General features: G+C 46.6%; 1 protein-coding gene across 3 annotated transcripts in view; it reads right to left on the bottom strand.

Annotated features, from left to right (window-relative positions):
- The window catches only part of CAP2 (cyclase associated actin cytoskeleton regulatory protein 2), a 335,178-nt gene that overhangs the window by 108,875 nt on the left and 204,009 nt on the right, over positions 1 to 22,294 (bottom strand). For all 3 annotated transcript variants that reach the window (XM_063923215.1, XM_063923216.1, XM_063923214.1), the window contains one exon: positions 1,820 to 1,963. In XM_063923215.1, coding sequence (XP_063779285.1) covers positions 1,820 to 1,963 — 144 coding nt within the window. The remainder of the gene's footprint in view (positions 1 to 1,819; positions 1,964 to 22,294) is intronic.

Here is a 22,294-nt window from a genome sequence, read left to right as displayed (position 1 = left end):
GCAACCCTATCAGAAATCTGAGAAATAGTCCCCCTCAGAGAGACTAACCATTCTGGCTCTCTAGCTGGGATCTGCGCTACAACAGTGCAATCCTGATTACATGGTATGAAGTCTTCCTGGGAAGATAATCCTCTGCAGCATATGAAACAGTGGCCCTCATTCCGAGTTGATCGGTCGCAAGGCGAATTTAGCAGAGTTACACACGCTAAGCCGCCGCCTACTGGGAGTGAATCTTAGCTTCTTAAAATTGCGACCGATGTATTCGCAATATTGCGATTACTAACTACTTAGCAGTTTCAGAGTAGCTCCAGACTTACTCTGCCTGTGCGATCAGTTCAGTGCTTGTCGTTCCTGGTTGACGTCACAAACACACCCAGCGTTCGCCCAGGCACTCCCACCGTTTCTCCAGCCACTCCTGCGTTTTTTCCGGAAACGGTAGCGTTTTCAGCCACACGCCCATAAAACGCCGTGTTTCCGCCCAGTAACACCCATTTCCTGTCAATCACATTACGTTCGCCGGAGCGATGAAAAAGCCGTGAGTAAAAATACTTTCTACATAGCAAAGTTACTTGGCGCAGTCGCAGTGCGAACATTGCGCATGCGTACTAAGCGGATTTTCATTGCGATGCGATGAAAAATACCGAGCGAACAACTCGGAATGAGGGCCAGTGTCCCTAGACATGTTGTCACATACACACCAAACACCCCACAAACACACAGGGTACTGGGCAGACAGAGTTTCCCCCCCAAGAATGGCAGTGAGACACAGAGATTGGAGCCAACCCACACACAGCGCTATTATAGGTATAGGGAGACCCTAACCAGCACTGACTGTGTCCCTTAATAGGTGACACAGTCTTTACACAGCCTCCCCTCCCTTCTACTACCCCCTGGTACCGTACAGATAGCTGGAGTTGCTCTGGAGGGACCTGTTCATCCACTGGCAGTGAGCTGCAGGCAGGAAAATGGTGCTGAACGCTGCTGGGTCCGCTCTGAGAAGCTCCACCCCCTTAATGGCGCTGTCTTCCCGCTCTTAGAAGATTATACTGGCCTGAGGATTTTGTGCTGACTTGGATCCGCAGACCCCGACAGGCTTGTTGTGGTCAGTGTAGGGTCAGGTGCTGGCTCAGGACGCCCCTCACAGCGCCGTACCGCTGAGCCGTCCAGGAGCGCGGCCCTTAAGCCGCCTTCTTCACACTGACCCCCCGCTTGTAAGCGGGGACAGTGACCCACTCACTACTTTCAGCTCTGTAAGGGGGTGGCGGCTGGCTGCCGGGGTGAACGTTCCCCTGTGGCGGGGCGCGATCTGTCCCCTCTGGAGCTTAATGTCCAGTCAGTGGAGTCAGTGGCTCAAGACCCCGCAGGCCGGACACTGCTCCCCCCCTCAGTCCCTCGATGCAGACAGGCTGTCGCCAGCAGCCTCCTGTAAAGAAAAAAACTCTACAATAAAACTTTACCAGGAAAGCTCAGGAGAGCTCCCCTAGCTGTGACCGGCTCCTCCGGGCACATTTTCTAAACTGAGTCTGGTAGGAGGGGCATAGAGGGAGGAGCCAGACTACACTATTAAACTCTTAAAGTGCCGATGGCTCCTGGTGGCCCCATCTATACCCCATGGTACTAATATGGACGCCAGCATCCTCTAGGACGTAAGAGAAATATAATTAAAGATCTACCTGTCACACACTTTCTGATGTCCCCAAAATGACAGCATCACAATTTTTTTTTTTAAGATCAACATGTAAAGTAGAATAGCATCTGATTATTGTTTGCACCTATTGGGTGTGTTACTTGGATGGATGTAACAAACAAAGCAACTCACCACTGCAATCCACCCAACTGCTGGGATACTTTCACTGATTGCAGAGAGATGGTTGAACATTTTGCTTCCCCGGTTTTTCTCTCGGAATGTCTGTATTTCAAGAATCTTCTCTGATATGGGCTTTAAGATCAATGCCACCTCATCCTGTACAACAAAAATATATAGCTAGATTAAGACAGCACAAGACTGTGATTTATCCCTGGACATACAGTATGCAGCCAAGGAACAGTGTCAGATACTTTATGCTGGTGCCATGTGCCTTGAGATGTGCAAGCGCACCTATATTTACTCAAAGAGCATGGGTTGCAGATCGAGAGATATGCACTGCCTGATGGAAATACATCTGCTCACATCTTTTCTCTCCCGTATACCTGTCCCTCTACTTGGACCTATTCTCTTGCTCTATCACACTTTCTGTCAGTCTCACCTTTAAACAAGCCCCTAAGACTCACCTCTTCATGAAAGCCTATTAGCCCTCCTCAATACTCAGCTCTATTGACCTACCAGTTACCCTGTCCTAGTCCACCCTACTGGTCCCCCCACCACCTCTATTAGACACTAAACAATCATGGTCAGGGTCCTCTCTCCTAGCATCAGTACACCTTGTTCACTGACTCGTTTCCCCAGCAGCTACTCAGATTATGGGTGTCTGCACAGTGGGTACTGGCTCATTCAGTGCTGCTTTGCTTCCTACTCACACTCCCCCCCCCCCCCCCCCATTGCTACTCATCTCTGCATGCTTCTACAAGCTACACTGAGTCGCTCTGACCTCCTATTCACACTCCCCCCCCCCATTTGCTACCCATCACTGCATGCTTCTACAAGCTACACTGAGTCGCTCTACCCTCCTACTCACACTCCCCCCCCCCCCCCCCCCCCCATTTGCTACCGGTCACTGCATGCTTCTACAAGCTACACTGAGTCGCTCTACCCTCCTACTCACACTCCCCCCCCCAATGCTACCCATCACTGCATGTAGAACTTCTACAAGCTACACTGAGTCGCTCTACCCTCCTACTCACACTCCCCACCCCCCCATTGCTACCCATCACTGCATCATGCAGTGATGGGCAGCAATGGGGGGGTGGGGAGTGTGAGTAGGAGTGTAGAGCGACTCAGTGTAGCTTGTAGAAGTTCTACATGCAGTCTGCATGCTTCTACAAGCTACACTGAGTCGCTCTACACTCCTACTCACACTCCCCACCCCCCCATTGCTACCCATCACTGCATGCTTCTACAAGCTACACTGAGTCGCTCTACCCTCCTACTCACACTCCCCAGCCCCCCATTTGCTACCCATCACTGCATGTAGAACTTCTACAAGCTACACTGAGTCGCTCTACCCTCCTACTCACACTCCCCACCCCCCCATTTGCTACCCATCACTGCATGCTTCTACAAGATGCACTAAGTCGCTCTACCCTACTCTCCACTTCACCTACCCTTTCACCCTGCCTTTGTGTAGTTATTGTGTTACTTATCTCTGCACCTTGCTGTGGACACATAGTGGTGACATATAAATAAAAGATAATTATAATATAAGGAGATTTGGGTAGAGTCAAGGATCTGTAAAATCTAGTTTTCATTTTGTGTAGCAAAGATAAATGAGATAAAGGGCTGTAGAAGGGGCTTTAGGGGTGTCCCTTGCTGCACAAAAAAAACCTTTGTTTTAGCACCAGAACATTCCCAGACACACTTCCCCAAAAACTCAGAAGACACAAAAGTAACTCATGTAGTAAAGTCCATCACAACGCCCCTCGTTCCCATCATTACATCATGCACTAAATGGCTATAAACAAAGTAGCATTTTCTTTCAATGACACTTATTATACTATTTTCTGTGAAGCAAGACAAAGTGGGTTATAATAAAGTACAAGACATTGAAAAGTCAAAGTAGTATGTCGCATAAAACAGATATCTCTGGCTCCTGTGACTAAGGCCCTCATTCCGAGTTGATTGCTCGCTAGCTACTTTTAGCAGCCGTGCAAACGCATAGTCACCGCCCACGGGGGAGTGTATTTTCACTTAGCAAGTGTGCGAACGCGTGTGCAGCCGAGCGGGACGAAAAAGCTTTTTGCAGTTTCTGAGTAGCTCTGTACTTACTCAGCCACTGCGATCACTTCAGTCTTTTTGGTCCTGGAATTGACGTCAGACACCCGCCCTGCAAACGCTTGCACACGCCTGCGTTTTTCCAAACAATCCCTGAAAACGGTCAGTTACCATCCACAAACGCCCTCTTCCTGTCAATCTCCTTGCGATCGGCTGTGCGAATGGATTCTTCGTTAAATCCATCGCCCAGCAACGATCCGCTTTGTACCCGTACGACGCGCCTGCGCATTGCGGTGCATACGCATGTGCAGTAGTAACCTGTTCGCTGCACTGCAAAAAATGTCAGTGAGCGATCAACTCGGAATGACCCCCTAAGTGGCTACAACGATCAAATAGAAGTGCCGCCTGGTCTATAGCGAGTTGTAGGTTATTATATTTGTTTATAAAATCCACAATTTACCTATTTTCTGCAATCCCAAAAATGATGGTTAAGAGTGGCCTGCAAGGTTCTACATGCTGGTCATGCCCCGTCTCTTCACTCGTGTGCCTGCGCTGGCCCAGGCAGTATTTTAAGAGAGCACATAAGAGTTTGTAGTAAAGTGGTAGGAAGTTGGGCAGGTGATGTCAATGTGCCTCTTAAGACTTTCCAAACTCTCCGTGCACTTAGGCTGACTTACAGTATACTCGGCACAGTCTTACCTTAGAGCTTGTACCTTTATGTGCACTGAGTGGACAACTTGTGCAAAACTGTTTGCACCCATGGGTTTTGTGCCGTGCATCCAGTTGTTTCTTTTAGTGAGGACCATTATAAGTCATTTCTAAGCAAAAACATTTAACTTATTAGCAGATGCAAAAATTCACCATGATGGTATAAATTCAACATCATATTGGGCCTAATTCATGTTTGTACGCAGTGCAGATGTTTCGCAATGGAGCGATTATCAGCAGACTGCACATGTGCCTCAATCGCACTGCACATGCGCCAAGGTACCTTTCCGATGCCGCTGGCACTGACATTTTATACACAGTGATTGTCAGGAAGGGACCATTTGGGGAGTTAACGTGGGAGTGGTGGCAAAAATGCAGGTGTGTTGTTGCCATTTTCGAGGCGTGTATGTGCCTTCAGCTGCGATCATGTACATAGAGAAACATGGCGATACTGCTGCGCAGGGTGTGCTGGTTTAAATCATGATTTAAATTACATGATTTTTTTTAAATTATTGATTATTATTTTATTTTTTTTCAATGCTTTACATATGTGGAAAGAATCAGAGGATAGTTTGAAAGAATTCAATCTGGACAAACCAAGCATGAAGACATTTTTGAACCACTATAATCAAGCATTGGGACCTGCACATTTTCTTGCTTACTTGATGGACCCACATTACTGTGGTAGTTGTCTAACTGTAGAAGAAAAGTTAGAAGGTCTTAAGTTTGCCTAAGAAAAATATCTACATTCAAATATCCCTCTACCAACACTAGTCAAGTTCCAAGCAAAAGCAACCCCATTTAATGACCTCTTGTTTGACCACAATGTTGTGCCAACAGTGGCACCAATAGATTGATGCAAAATGCAAATTGGTTCAGAAACTGTAGCTGGTAATGAAAATATCATGGTAGCAGTAGAGCAATTTCTAACAGGCGCAGCATCATCAGCCTCAGCAGAGAGAATATTTTCCACATTTGGGCCCTTAATCAGGTTTGTTAGCAAACCAAAAAAGTTAGCAATTGGGCAAAACCATGGGGGTCATTCCGAGTTATTCGCTCGTTGCCGATTTTCGCTATGCTGCGATTTGTTGCTAAATGCGCATGCGCATGGTACGCAGGGCGCATGCGCTTAGTTATTTAACTAAAAACTTAGCAGATTTGCTGTGGATTCTGCTGCGCTTTTCAGTCGCTCTGCTGATCGGTGAGTGATTGACAGGAAAGGGGCGTTTCTGGGTGGTAACTGAGCATTTTCCGGGAGTGTGCTAAAAAACGCAGGCGTGTCAGGGAAAAACGCGGGAGTGTCTGGAGAAACGGGGAGTGGCTGGCCGAACGCAGGGCGTGTTTGTGACGTCAAACCAGAACTAAACGGACTGAGCTGATCACAATCTGTGAGTAGGTCTGGAGCTACTCAGAAACTGCAAAGAATTATTTATTAGCAGTTCTGCTAATCTTTCGTTAGCAATTCTGCTAAGCTAAGATACACTCCCAGAGGGCGGCGGCCTAGCGTGTGCAATGCTGCTAAAAGCAGCTAGCGAGCGAACAACTCGGAATGAGGGCCCATGTGCACTGCAGGTGTGGAAGATGTAACATGTGCAGAGAGATTTAGATTTGGGTGGGGTGTGTTCAAGCTGAAATCTAAATTGTAGTGTAGAAATTAAGCAGCCAGTATTTACCATGCACATAAACAAATGAACCCACCCACATCAAAATCTCTCTGCACAAGTTACATCTGCCACACATGCAGTGCAAACTAGGCCCTCATTCCGAGTTGTTCGCTCGCTAGCTGCTTTTAGCAGCATTGCACACGCTAAGCTGCCGCCTACTGGGAGTGAATCTTAGCTTAGCAAAATTGCAAACGAAAGATTCGCAATATTGCGAAAAGATTTATCTGTGCAGTTTCTGAGTAGCTCGAGACTTACTCTTCCAGTGCGATCAGTTCAGTGCTTGTCGTTCCTGGTTTGACGTCACAAACACACCCAGCGTTCGCCCAGACACTCCCCCGTTTCTCCAGACACTCCCCCGTTTTTCCCAGAAACGGTAGCGTTTTTTCACACACTCCCATAAAACGGCCAGTTTCTGCCCAGAAACACCCACTTCCTGTCAATCACACTCCGATCACCAGAACGAAGAAAAAACCTCGTAATGCCATGAGTAAAATACCAAACTTCTTAGCAAATTTACTTGGTGCAGTCGCAGTGCGAACATTGCGCATGCGCAATTAGCGGAAAATCGCTGCGATGCGAAGAAAATTACAGAGCGAACAACTCGGAATGAGGGCCATGGTTTTTACCCAATTGCTTTTTGGTTTGCTAACAAACCTGAATAACCCCCTTGGTTTGGGGCAGTCAAAACTGAAAAACTGCTTAGGTACTGATAAAGCTGCAAAAACAAGATTTTAAACCTACCGGTAAATCTTTTTCTCCTAGTCCGTAGAGGATGCTGGGGACTCCGTAAGGACCATGGGGTATAGACGGCTCCGCAGGAGACATGAGCACTCTAAGACTTTAGAATGGGTGTGCACTGGCTCCTCCCTCTATGCCCCTCCTCCAGACCTCAGTTAGGACTGTGCCCAGAGGAGAGGATTTTTGTTAATCTAAGGGCGAGATACATACCAGCCCACACCATACACACCGTACAACATGGTATATAATAAACCAGTTAACAGCATGAACAAGACAGCATCAGCCAGAGACTGATCTCAACTGTAACATAACCCTTATGTAAGCAACAACTATATACAAGCCTTGCAGATTTTGTCCGCACTGGGACGGGCGCCCAGCATCCTCTACGGACTAGGAGAAAAAGATTTACCGGTAGGTTTAAAATCTTATTTTCTCTTATGTCCTAGAGGATGCTTGGGACTCCGTAAGGACCATGGGGTTTATACCAAAGCTCCAGACCGGGCGGGAGAGTGTGGACGACTCTGCAGCACCGATTGAGCAAACATGAGGTCCTCATCAGCCAGGGTATCAAACTTGTAGAAATCTGCCAAAGTGTTTGAACCCGACCAAGTAGCTGCTCGGCAAAGCTGTAAAGCCGAGACGCCTCGGGCAGCCGCCCAAGAAGAGCCCACCTTCCTAGTGGAATGGGTCTTAACTGAATTTTGAACCGGCAATCCAGTCGTAGAATTAGCCCGCTGAATCGTGTTACAGATCCAGTGAGCAATAGTATGCTTAGACGCAGGAGCGCCAACCTTGTTGGCTGCATACAGGACAAACAGTGCTTCTGTTTTCCTAACCCTAGCCGTTCTGGCTATATAAATCATTAAGGCCCTGACTACACCAACGGACTTGGAATCCTCCAAAGCACCCGCTTTAGGCAGAAAATGAGGACGAGTCCTCAACTCTGCTCGATCCGTATGAAAATCAGATAGGGGCTCTTGTGCGACAAAGCCGCCAAGTCGGACACCCGCCTTGCAGATGCCAAGGCCAATAACATGACCACTTTCCAAGTGAGAAACTTCAATTCAACTGTTTGAAGAGGTTCAACCCCGTGTGACTTAAGGAACTGTAACACCACGTTAAGGTCCCACGGTGCCACTGGGGGCACAAAAGGAGGTTGGATGTGCAACACTCCCATTACAAAAGTCTGGACTTCTGGGCGAGAAGCCAACTCCTTCTGAAAGAATATAGATAAGGCCGAATCTGCACCTTAATGGAGCCTAACTTCAGGCCCATATCCACACCTGACTGCAGAAAATGGAGAAAACGAACCAGCTGAAAATCTTCCGTAGGATCATTCTTGGCCTCACACCAAGACATATATTTTCTCCAGATACGGTGATAGTGTTTCGCCGTTACCTCCATCCTAGCTTTAATTAGAGTAGGGATGACTTCATCCGGAATACCTTTCCTAGCTAGGATTTGGTGTTCAACCGCCATGCCATCAAACGTAACCGCGGTAAGTCTTAGAACACACAGGGCCTGTAACAGATCCTTCCTGAGAGGAAGAGGCCACGGATCTTCTGAGAGCATTTCTTGAAGATCTGAATACCAGGCCCTTCGAGGCCAATCTGGAACAATGAGTATTGTCTGCACTCTTGTTTGTCTTATGATTCTCAATATCTTTTAGATGAGAGGAAGTGGAGGGAACACCTAGACCGACTGAAACACCCACGGTGTCACCAGGGCGTCCACTGCCTGAGGGTCCCTTGACCTGGAACAATACGTCCAAAGCTTTCTGTTGAGGCGTGACACCATCATGTCTATTTGAGGAAGTCCCCAACGACTTGTCACCTCTGCAAAGACTTCTTGATGAAGCCCCACTCTCCTGGATGAAGATCGTGTCTGCTGAGGAAGTCTGCTTTCAAGTTGTCTACTCCCGGAATGAAGACCGCTGACAGAGCGCTTACATGATTTTTCGCCCAGCGAAGAATCCTGGTGGCTTCTGCCATTGCTGCTCTGCTCCTTGTCCCGCTGCTCTGCTCCTTGTCCCGCCCTGGCGGGTTAACATGTGCCACGGCTGTGACGTTGTCTGACTGTATCAGAACAGGTAGGTGCGAAGAAGGGTCTCCGCCTGCCGCAGGCCATTGTATATGGTCCTTAATTCCAGCACATTGATGTGTAGACAAGCCTCCTGGCTTGGCCATATTCCTTGAAAAAAAATTATTTTTTTGTGTGACTGCTCCCCATCCACGGAGGCTCGCGTCCGTGGTCACAAGAACCCAATCTTGAATGCTGAACCTGCGACCCTCTAGAAGGTGAGTATTCTGGAGCCATCACAGGAGAGAGACCCTGGCCCTGGGGGACAGGGTTATCTTCCGATGCCTCTGCAGATGGGACCCTGACTACTTGTCCAGAAGGTCCCACTGAAAAGTCCTTGCATGGAACCTGCCGAATGGAATGGCCTCGTAGGCTGCCACCATCTTTCCCAATACTCGAGTGCATTGATGAACTGACACTCTTTTTGGCTTTAGCAGGACCTTGACCATGTTCTGGAGTTCCTGGACTTTTTCCATTGGGAGAAAAAAAACCTTTGTTTTTCCGTATCCAGAATCATGCCCCAAAAAAGATAGCCGAGTTGTCGGAACCAACTGCGACTTTGGTAGATTTAGAATCCAGCCGTGCTGTTGTAGTACTCTCAGGGAGTGAGACACGCTTTTTAATAACTGTTCCCTTGAACTCGCTTTTATCAGGAGATCGTCCAAGTATGGGATAATTGTGACCCCTTGCTTGTGCAGGAGCACCATCATTTCCGCCATTACCTTGGTGAAACTTCTCGGGCCCGTGGAAAGCCCAAACAGCAACGTCTGAAACTGGTAACGACAATCCTGTACAGCGAATCTCACGTACGCCCGATGAGGAGGATATATGGGGACATGAAGGTATGCAGCCTTTATGTCTAGTGACACCATAAAATCCCCCCCCTTCCAGGCTGGGGATCACCGCCCTGAGAGATTCCATCTTGAATTTGAACCTCTTTAAATATAGTTTTAGGGATTTTAGATTCAGAATTGGTCTGACCGAGCCATCCGGCTTTGGGGCCACAAATAGGGCAAAACCCTTTCCCCTGTTGCACTAGGGGAACCATGATAATCACTTGCTGTTGACCCAGCTTTAGTATAGCAGCCAAAACTATTTCCCACTCCGGGGAAGAAGCTGGCAAGGCCGATTTGAAAATCGGTGTGGAAGCACCTCTTCGATGGATTTTGTAGAGGCCGGGGAGGACATTTTTCCTGTGAACTAGCCGTAGCCGGTGTTCTTTTCCCTCTACCTCTGGCGAGGAAAGAAGAGCCACGCCCCTTTCTGTACTTATGTGACCGAAAGGACTGCATCTGGTATTGGGGTGTTTTCTTTTGCTGTGGGGAAACGTAAGGCAAAAAAGAAGACTCACCCGCAGTAGCTGTGGAAACCAGGTCCGCGAGGCCCTCCCCAAATAAAACTTCACCCTTTTCAAGGTAAAGCCTCCATATGTCTCTTTGAGTCAGCATCACCTGTCCATTGACGAGTCCACAGGGACTTACTAACAGAAACTGCCATGGCATTATCTCTTGAACCCAAAAGCCCAATATCTCTCGCAGCTTCTCTCATATAAAACGCTGCGTCCTTGATGTGACCTAAGGCCAACATCATAGTATCTTTATCTAGGGTGTCAATGTCAGATGACGAGCTATCAGCCCAAGCTGCAATTGCGCTACCTACCCATGCCGACGCTACAGAGGGCCTAAACAGGGCTCCCGTAGGCGCATAAATTGATTTTAAGGTAGATTCCTGCCTACGATTTGCAGGATCCTTTAAGGCCGCCGTATCAGGGGACGGTAGTGCTACCTTTTTGGACAAGCGCGTTAAGGCCTTGTCCAGCGTGGGCGAGGATTCCCACCGTAACCTGTCCTTTGAGGGGAAAGGATACGCCATAATAATTCTCTTGGGAAACTGCAGTCTAATGTCAGGAGTCTCCCAAGCTTTTTCAAATAAAACGTTCAGCTCATGAGATGAGGGAAACATAACGTCAGGTTTCTTTTATTTAAACATGCAGACCCTTGTCAGTGACAGAGGGGTCCTCTGTGATATGCAAAACATCTTTTATTGCAATAATCATATATTGACTACTTTTGGCAACTCATGGGTGCAACCTTGCATCATCCTAGTCGACACTGGAGTCGGAATCCGTGTCGGTATCAGCGTCTGCTATCTGGGTAAAGGGACGTTTATGGGACCTTGAAGGGTCCTGTGACACAGTAAAAGCCATGGGTTAATTCCCTGCTTGTCTTTGGACTCTGCTTTGTCCAATCTCTTATGTAATAAAGCCACATTAGCATTCAAAACATTCCACATGTCCACCCAATCAGGTGTCGGCTGTGCCGACGGAGACACCACCACCATCTGCTCTGCTACCTCCCAAGACGAGCCATCCGCTTCAGACATGTCGACACACACGTACTGACACCCCCACACACACTGGGATAAATAAATATGGGTACTGACCAACAAGAAGGCCCTTTGGAGAGACAGAGAGAGAGTATGCCAGCACACACCCAGCGCCACTGGACACTGGAAACAAAGACCCAGCCTGTACAGCGCTCTTTTTATATATATGTGTATACACTCTTTTGCGCCAAATAAATGCCCCCCCCCCCCTCCCCCTCGTTTTTGCCCTCTGTTATTCGTACAGCAAGGGAGAGTCCGGGAGCAGCTTCTCTGCGGCTTGCTGTGGAGAAAAATGGCGCTGGTTAGTGCTGGAGGATCAAGCCCCGCCCCCTCGACGGCGGGCTTCGGTCCCGCTCAATTTTTTTATACTGGCGGGGTTTTTATAATATACTGCTTCTGCAGTATCTGATACACTGCCAGTGAATATTTTTGAGGTAATAATTGCTGCCCAGGGTGCCCCCCCTGCGCCCTGCACCCTTGCTGTGCCTTATGTGTGTGTGTGGGCGCAATGGCGCGCAGTGTGACCGCGGTACCTCAGTGAAGATCTGAAGTCTTCTGCCGCCTTTGAAGTCTTTCTTCTTATACTCACCCGGCTTCTATCTTCCGGCTCTGTAAGGAGGACGGCGGCGCGGCTCCGGGACGAACAACGAGGACGACACCTGTGTTCCGACCCTCTGGAGCTAATGGTGTCCAGTAGCCTAAGAAGCAGAGCCTATCAGTTAAGTAGGTCTGCTTCTCTCCCCTCGGTCCCACAATGCAGGGAGCCTGTTGCCAGCAGTGCTCCCTGAAAATAAAAAAACCTAACAAAAGTCTTTTCAGAGAAACTCAGTAGAGCTCCCCTGCAGTGCATCCAGTCTCCTCTGGGCACAGGATCTAACTGAGGTCTGGAGGAGGGGCATAGAGGGAGGAGCCAGTGCACACCCATTCTAAAGTCTTAGAGTGCCCATGTCTCCTGCGGAGCCGTCTATACCCCATGGTCCTTACGGAGTCCCCAGCATTCTCTAGGACGTAAGAGAAACTTATATTTCTTTTTAAGGTGTTCAAAAAACCTAATGTGTAAGCTTTTCAGATTTACAAATCAGGCAAGGCATTTGTCAAACGTTGTAACTTTTAACATTATTGCTGTTTCTTTCCTTTTGCAGTTTGTGTGATGTGTATGTAGTTTGCTGTGCTATGCCATGATTCATGGTGAAGCTATCAAGTCATTTAAATTAAGTATATTAAAGTTACAGTATTTTTAAAGAACTTTGTATTATTGTTTTTACTTGGTTTATTTATTTGATTATTTTTTATAAAAATCCAATTTAAATAAAAAAAACAACTGAAATAAAAAAAAACTTATGTTTTTTATTTTTATTTTTTAAATCATGATTTTTTTTCCACACCCCGCGCTGCGGCTAGTCTGCGTAGCCATAGGTCATTCCTAGGAGATGATGTTCCTTGTTATTGCGTAGGTGCTGTGTATGGGTACACAATTGCAGAGGACGTCTATCTTCTTTCCTGGGTGGCAGCCTCACATGCAATGATTAGCAGTTCTGTAACCTAGAAAAGCGCAGCTGCGTATGCATTTGCATAGAAACATGAAATAAGCCCACTGCATTGAAACCCCTACAAATAACAAGCATAGCGGCTGCAGGTCTCTCAGGAGTGAAAGTACTCATGTGAAACATAATACTGTATAATGTCATAGATGACACTATACAGTAGGCTTGAATAAACTGGCTAATAACGGATTACCTGGCTGATCATGATACAATCCAGATATTGAAAGTAACTGTTTCTTTGAGGTCTATAAAAAGCAGCACTTAATCATCAAAGGCAAGGTAGACTTTGTGCAGATTTAGAGAGACCACATCCAGGGCTCCTGTAATAACAGGACATTCAATCTAAAGACTGCAAGTTCATGGGGTTTACCATTAAACAGCCTACAGGAGCTTCTAGCATCCTAATGTCAGAGCTAGACAAGATGCTTCCTGTTTTAGGTTCTCTTCTTAGAACAGAATTCATTTACTAAGATCTCCTTAATGAAGATGTCATCACTGTACATGGCCACACCTTTAGCGGCTGCTATTTGGCATTTACATTAGCCCCTTAATCCTGTATGCTTATATACAAAGTTCACCAAATCTCTTTGATGGTCTTTGCATAAATGAAAGTTAACATGATTAGTTATTAAAAATACCAATTACAGAAACGTAACTATCTCAAATGAATTACTCAGACAATAAGGACATATTTTTACCTTTTATTCTTTAAAACCAGAAAATACATGGGTATGAAATGAAGTAAGCAATTTAGTCATGGTGGTATATTTATCAAAGAATAATCTGGGCTATTGATGAAAACATCTGTTTTTGGGTGATATCTGCAAATTTCAAGCACCCCCAGGATGTATCTAGGAGGGGACCATAGCAGACACCGCCCCCGATTCTCATCACAAAAGCAGCCCCATAGGTTTCTATGCCAGGATTTACCAAGCTCCAGAATGTAGAGTATTCCAGTGCTTGGCCCTGGTAGCTAACACCAGCATAAGCTATCGCTCATTGCTGGGACGGGCTCATGTAGGAGCCTTTGTTCTGGCAAAAGATTTTTGATACATTTGTGCAAAAAAAAAATTTTTTTTTCATGGTGTAAATTGAGACAATACTATCACATCCCAACTGAATAAAAAATGTGGGATGTGATACATACAGTAGTCCCCATAGTCTGACACTACGTAGCGCATATTATACATACGAGTCTATTAATATAGAGATAATTCTCATTTACTTTTGCTGCTTATCACAGGGATAGGAAATTACCTATCTTCCTAATCGGGTGGTCTTCAGTATGCCGGCGGTCGGGCTCCCGGCGACCAGCATACCGGCGCCGGGAGCCCGACAGCCGGCATACCGACACTTATTCTCCCTCGTGGGGGTCCACGACCCCCCTGGAGGGAGAATAAAATCGCGCGCCACCGTGCCCGTAGCGTGGCGAGCGCAGCGAGCTCGCAAGGGGCTCATTTGCGCTCGCCACACTGTCGGTAAGCCGGCGGCCGGCCTCCCGGCGCCGGTATGCTGGTCGCCGGGAGGCCGGCCGCCGGCAGATCGTAGTGAACCCTTCATAATCTATTATTACATTTTGCCCCATAGTTAACTCACTCCTTCTCTGAGCCAGTCTTTGGGGATATGTGCATGTGTCACCCAGATTGCTGGTTCATGCATGCATGGTGGAACCGAAAAGGCTAGTTTTGGTGTTTTAATTAGCTGCAAACGAGGTTGCGCGACTTTCTAACATGGCCATCAATTTTGTTGGGTGCAGGATTAATTCCCATCCTCTTCATGCTCTTCTCATTGTTCACACACAGCAGAGTTATCACGCAACATTGGCGCAATGCCTGTGACTTGCCGTGTCTAACTGTATCGCGCAAGCTGATCCAAGTTACTTTTTAGCACAAATATCCTCCGATAAATTAAATCAATGTGGGACTACACATTATGGAACTTGCAGCTAACTGAATCTTCACCATGAATATACATAAAATAGAAAAAGTACATGAAATATATATATATATATATATATATATATTTTATGTATAGAGAGAGAGAGAGAGAGGTTATTTTTACAAAAACATATATATTACATCCATTCTCTTCTGTTATCGCCATCCTGAGATGGCAACAGCAAAAGAAGGACTACAACATTACTTATACCTTGTTAAGTAGGCATTGCCATTCATGTCAAAACCTAGCATATCTTTCAGAGAGAGGATTTCAGAGACTTAGGGGGGGCCAGAGTTTGAATGGGAGGTGTATCCAAACAGCCCATAATACAGGCATAAACCAAACCTGCCAGAAGTCCTCAATTTGGGGAGTGGTATTCAGAGAATTGTAACCAACGTTTTGGATGGTGTGAGTGTAATATGTTCCAATTTTTTTTATCAGAAATGTTAGCAAGTATGACAAACTTTCATGGACATTCTCCGATTTGTGATAAGGCCACACAGGCTTTGAGAATTGTTAAGAACAGCAAACTATCCCTAAAGTTCCTAAATGGTGATAAATGGCGATAATAGATTAATATAAAAAAAAATAAATTGGTTAATACAGGTTGAGTATCCCTTATACAAAATTCAAAATCCCACATTTTTGGTTCCCCTACTGACATAATGACAGATATATTTATATATTATACAGGTTGAGTATCCCTTATCCAAAATGCTTGGGACAAGAGGTATTTTGGATATCGGATTTTTCCGTATTTTGGAATAAATAGATACCATAAAGAGATATCATGGTGATGGGACCTAAGTCTAAGCACAGAATGCATTTATGTTTCATATACACCTTATACACACAGCCTGAAGGTCATTTTAGCCAATATTTTTTATAACTTTGTGCATTAAACAAAGTGTATCTACATTCACACAATTCATTTATGTTTCATATACACCTTATACACACAGCCTGAAGGTCATTTAATACAATATTATTAATAACTTTGTGTATTAAACAAAGTTTGTGTACATTGAGCCATCAAAAAACAAAGGTTTTACTATCTCACTCTCACTCAAAAAAGTCCGTATTTCGGAATATTCCGTATTTCTGAATATTTGGATATGGGATACTCAACTTGTATTATATATCTATGTAATATATCTATATATACACATAATATATAATAGATATGTCATTATCTCAGTAAGGGACCCAAAAAATAAGATGTTACTTACCGGTAAATCTATTTCTCGTAGTCCGTAGTGGATGCTGGGGACTCCGTAAGGACCATGGGGAATAGACGGGCTCCGCAGGAGACATGGGCACTTTAAGAAAGAATTTAGATTCTGGTGTGCTCTGGCTCCTCCCTCTATGTCCCTCCTCCAGACCTCAGTTAGAGAAACTGTGCCCGGAAGAGCTGACAGTACAAGGAAAGGATTTTGGTAATCCAGGGCAAGATACATACCAGCCATACCAATTACACCGTATAACTTGTGATAAACTTACCCAGTCAACAGTATGAACAACAACAGAGCATCAGTTCAACCCTGATGCAACAATAACATAGCCCTTATTGCAGCAATAACTATATACAAGTATTGCAGAAGAAGTCCGCACTTGGGACGGGCGCCCAGCATCCACTACGGACTACGAGAAATAGATTTACCGGTAAGTAAAATCTTATTTTCTCTAACGTCCTAGTGGATGCTGGGGACTCCGCAACGACCATGGGGATTATACCAAAGCTCCCAAACGGGCGGGAGAGTGCGGATGACTCTGCAGCACCGAGTGAGCAAACACAAGGTCCTCCTCAGCCAGGGTATCAAACTTGTAGAACTTTGCAAAAGTGTTTGAACCTGACCAAGTAGCCGCTCGGCACAGCTGTAATGCCGAGACCCCTCGGGCAGCCGCCCAAGAAGAGCCCACCTTCCTAGTGGAATGGGCCTTAACTGATTTTGGCAGCGGCAATCCAGCCGCAGAATGAGCCTGCTGCATCGTGTTACAGATCCAGCGAGCAATAGTTTGCTTTGAAGCAGGAGCATCAAGCTTGTTGGAAGCATACAGGTTAAACAAAGACTCTGTTTTCCTGACCCTAGCCGTTCTGGCTACATAAACCTTCAAAGCCCTGACCACATCAAGCAACTCGGAATCCTCCAAGTCAGTAGTAGTCACAGGCACCACAATAGGTTGGTTTATATGAAAGGATTAAACCAGTTTCGGCAGAAATTGTGGGCGGGTCCGCAATTCTGCTCTATCCGCATGGAAACTAGATAAGGGCTTTTATGTGACAAAGCCGCCAATTCTGACACACGCCTAGCCGAAGCCAAGGCTAGTAGCATGACCACCTTCCACGTGAGATATTTAAATTCCACCGTTTTGAGTGGTTCACACCAGTGTTATTTCAGGAAACTCAACACCACGTTAAGATCCCAAGGTGCCACTGGAGGCACAAAAGGGGGCTGAATGTGCAGCACTCCCTTTACAAATGTCTGAACTTCAGGCAGAGAAGCCAATTCTTTTTGAAAGAAAATGGATAGGGCCGAAATCTGGACCTTAATGGAACCCAATTTTAGGCCCAAAGTCACTCCTGACTGTAGGAAGTGAAGGAAACGGCCCAGCTGGAATTCCTCTGTAGGGGCATTCCTGGCCTCACACCAAGCAACATATTTTCGCCATATACGGTGATAATGTTGAGCCGTCATGTCCTTCCTAGCCTTTATCAGCGTAGGAATGACCTCATCCGGAATGCCTTTTTCTGCTAGGATCCGGCGTTCAACCGCCATGCCGTCAAACGCAGCCGCGGTAAGTCTTGGAACAGACAGGGCCCCTGTTGCAACAAGTCCTGTCTTAGAGGCAGAGGCCACGGGTCCTCTGTGAGCATTTCTTGCAGATCTGGATACCAAGTCCTACTTGGCCAATCCGGAACAATGAGTACTGTTCTCACTCCTCTTTTTCTTATGATTCTCAGCACCTTGGGTATGAGAGGAAGAGGAGGAAATACATAGCTTTTTGTTGAGGCGGGATGCCATCATGTCTACCTGTGGCAGTTCCCACCGACTTGCAATCTGCATGAAGACTTCTTGATGAAGTCCCCACTCTCCCGGGTGGAGGTCGTGTCTGCTGAGGAAGTCTGCTTCCCAGTTGTCCACTCCCGGAATGAACACTGCTGACAGTGCGCTTATGTGATTCTCCGCCCAGCGAAGAATTCTGGTGGCTTCTACCATCGCCACCCTGCTCCTTGTGCCGCCTTGGCGGTTTACATGAGCCACTGCGGTGATGTTGTCTGACTGAATCAGAACCGGTTGGTCGCGAAGCAGGGACTCCGCTTGACGTAGGGCGTTGTATATGGCCCTTAGTTCCAGGATGTTGATGTGAAGGCAAGTCTCCTGACTTGACCACAGACCTTGGAAATTTCTTCCCTGTGTGACTGCCCCCCACCCTCAGAGGCTTGCATCCGTGGTCACCAGTACCCAGTCCTGAATGCCGAATCTGCGGCCCTCCAGAAGGTGAGCACTCTGCAGCCACCACAGGAGAGACACCCTGGCCCTGGGGGATAGGGTGATTTACCGACGCATCTGAAGATGTGATCCGGACCATTTGTCCAGTAGATCCCATTGAAAGGTCCTCGCATGGAACCTGCCGAAGGGAATGGCCTCGTATGATGCCACCATCTTTCCCAGGACTCGCGTGCAGTGATGCACAGACACCTGTTTTGGTTTTAATATGTTTTTGACCAGTGTAATGAGTTCCTGAGCCTTCTCCATCGGTAGATAAACCCTCTTCTGGTCTGTGTCCAGAATCATGCCCAGGAAAGGCAGACGAGTCGTAGGAATCAACTGCGACTTTGGAATATTTAGAATCCAGCCGTGTTGGCGTTACACTTCCAGAGAAAGTGATACGCTGTTCAGCAACTGCTCTCTTAATCTCGCTTTTATGAGGAGATCGTCCAAGTACTGGATAATTGTGACAGCTTGCTTCCGCAGGAGCACCATAATTTCCGCCATTACCCTGGTGAAGATTCTCGGGGCCGTGGGGAGACCAAACGGCAACGTCTGAAATTGGTAATGACAATCCTGTACCGCAAATTTGAGGTACGCCTGATGAGGTGGATAAATGGGGACATTAAGGTATGCATCCTTTATGTCCAGAGACACCATAAAATCTCCCCCTTTCAGGCTTGCGATGACCGCTCTTAGCGATTCCATCTTGAACTTGAACCTTTTCAGGTATATGTTCAGGGATTTTAAATTCAATATGGGTCTGACCGAACCGTCCGGTTTCGGGACTACAACAAGGTCGAATAATAACCCCCTCCTTGTTGAAGGAGGGGAACCTTGACCACCACCTTTTGAAGATACAATTTGTGAATTGCAGTTAACACTATTTCCCTCTCGTGGGGGGAAGCCGGCAGGGCCGTCGGTGAGGGGCATCTCCTCAAAGTCCAGCTTGTATCCCTGAGACACAATATCAATTTCCCAGGGATCCAACAGGGAGTGAACCCACTTGTGGCTGAAATTACGAAGACGTGCCCCCACCGGGCCTAGCTCCGCCTGTGGAGCCCCAGCGACATGCGGTGGATTTTGTAGAGGCCGGGGAGGACTTCTGTTCCTGGGAACTAGCTGTGTTGTGCAGCTTCTTTCCTCTGCCCCTGCCTCTGGCAAGAAAGGACGCACCTCGGACTTTCTTGTTTCTTTGTGATCGAAAGGCTGCATTTGATAATGTCGTGCTTTCCTAGGCTGTGCAGGAATATAAGGCAAAAGATCAGAATTACCAGCTATAGCTGTGGAGACCAGGTCCGAGATCCCTTCTCCACACAATCCTCAGCCTTCCATATGCCTCTTAAGTCGGCATCACCTGTCCATTGCATATTCTACAGGACACGTCAAGCAGAAATCGACATAGCGTTGACTCTAGAACCCAGTAGACTAATGTCTCTTTGGGCATGTTTTATATATATACATATATATATATATCTTAAGACAGCATCTTTAATATATATATCTATATATATATACATATATACAGGTTGAGTATCCCATATCCAAATATTCCGAAATACGGAATATTCCGAAATACGGACTTTTTTGAGTGAGAGTGAGATAGTGAAACCTTTGTTTTTTGATGGCTCAATGTACACAAACTTTGTTTAATACACAAAGTTATTAAAATATTGTATTAAATGACCTTTAGGCTGTGTGTATAAGGTGTATATGAAACATAAATGAATTGTGTGAATGTACACACACTTTGTTTAATGCACAAAGTTATAAAAAATATTGTCTAAAATTACCTTCAGGCTGTGTGTATAAGGTGTAGATGAAACATAAATGCATTCTGTGCTTAGATTTAGGTCCCATCACCATGATATCTCATTATGGTATGCAATTATTCCAAAATACGGAAAAATCCGATATCCAAAATACCTCTGGTCCCAAGCATTTTGGATAAGGGATACTCAACCTGTATATACATACATACTAGGGTCTCAATCTCTGCTGATAAGGTACCTGACCATGCTGCTATAGCGCTATAAACCCATGCCGACACAATCGCCGGTCTGAGTAGTGTACCAGAATGTGCACGCTATCTGCAGGATCCCTGAGGATAGCTGTTAAGTCAGGGCGACCTTTTGGGCAAACGTGACACCCTAGGGGAAGATTCCCATCGTATCCTGGCCCTAGTAGGGAAAGGATACTCCCTGAGAATTCTTTGTGGGAAACTGCAGTCTCTTGTCTGGAGATTCCCGCTCTTTTTCATCATGAGAGGAGGGAAATTTACCTCAGCTTTCTTCCCCTTAAACATGTGTACCCTTGTGTCAGGGACAGATGAGTCATCAGTGATATGCAAATCATCTTTTATTACAATAATCATATATTGAATACTTTCCTGCCATTTTGGCTGTAACTTTGCATTATCGTAGTCGACACTGGAGTCAGACTCTGTGTCGATATCAGTGTCTATTATTTTGGATAGTGATCATTGAGAGACTCTGAAGGTCTCTGCGACATAGGGACAGACATGGGTAGATTCCCTATCTGTTCGCTAATCTTTTGTGCAATAATTTCACCTTAGCACTTAATTACACATATCCAAACAGGTGTCGGCGTTGTCGACGGTGACACCCCTCACACACACATTTGCTCCATCTTCTCCTTAGGGGAGCCTTTTACCTCAGACATGTCGACACACACACGTACCGACACACCACACACTCAGGGAATGCTCATCTGAAGACAATTCCCCCACAAGGCCCTTTGGAGAGACAGAGAGAGAGTATGCCAGCACACACCCCAGCGCTATTAACCCAGGAATAACACAGTAACTTAATGTTAACCCAGTAGCTGCTGTTTATATTGATTTTTGCGCCTAATTATGTGCCCCCCCCCCCCCTCTCTTTTTACCCTCTTCTACCGTGTATCTGCAGGGGAGAGGCTGGGGAGCTTCCTCTCAGCGGTGCTGTGGATAAAAAACATGGCGCTGGTGAGTGCTGAGGAAGAAGCCCCGCCCCCTCGACGGCGGGCTTCTGTCCCGCTTAAATATACATTTTCTTGGCGGGGGCTCATACATATATACAGTGCCCAACTGCCAAAGAGGTCCTAATTGCTGCCCAGGGCGCCCCCCCCCCCCCTGCGCCCTGCACCCTTACAGTGACCGGAGTATGTGGGTGTGTGTGGGAGCAATGGCGCACAGCTGCAGTGCTGTGCGCTACCTCAGTGAAGACTGGAGTCTTCTGCCGCCGATTTCGAAGTCTTCTTGCTTCTTATGCTCACCCGGCTTCTGTCTTCCGGTTCTGCGAGGGGGACGGCGGCGCGGCTCTGGGATCGGACGACGAGGGTGAGATCCTGTGTACGATCCCTCTGGAGCTAATGGTGTCCAGTAGCCTAAGAAGCAGGACATATCTGCAGAGAGTAGGGCTGCTTCTCTCCCCTCAGTCCCACGATGCAGGGAGTCTGTTGCCAGCAGAGCTCCCTGAAAATAAAAAAACTAACAAAATACTTTCTTACAGCAAGCTCAGGAGAGCTCACTGAACAGCACCCAACTCGTCCGGGCACAGATTCAAACTGAGGTCTGGAGGAGGGACATAGAGGGAGGAGCCAGAGCACACCAGAATCTAAATTCTTTCTTAAAGTGCCCATGTCTCCTGCGGAGCCCGTCTATTCCCCATGGTCCTTACGGAGTCCCCAGCATCCACTAGGACGTTAGAGAAATGTGGGATTTTGAATTTTGGATAAGGGATACTCAACCTGTAGTTCAATTAATTTGTTTCCATTTTCTTTTGCAGAGTGTGTGGGAACTGACTGTGTGGCAGATTTGCCAGCATAAAGAATGTAACAATTGGAAGAATATAAAACCGTGCATCAGTTATCAGAATATCT

This window comes from Pseudophryne corroboree, chromosome 5 (assembly GCF_028390025.1).
Source record: "Pseudophryne corroboree isolate aPseCor3 chromosome 5, aPseCor3.hap2, whole genome shotgun sequence".
Classification (NCBI taxonomy): domain Eukaryota; kingdom Metazoa; phylum Chordata; class Amphibia; order Anura; family Myobatrachidae; genus Pseudophryne; species Pseudophryne corroboree.
Note: the sequence above shows the minus strand (reverse complement) of the source record. Positions and strands in the feature narration are given on the sequence as shown.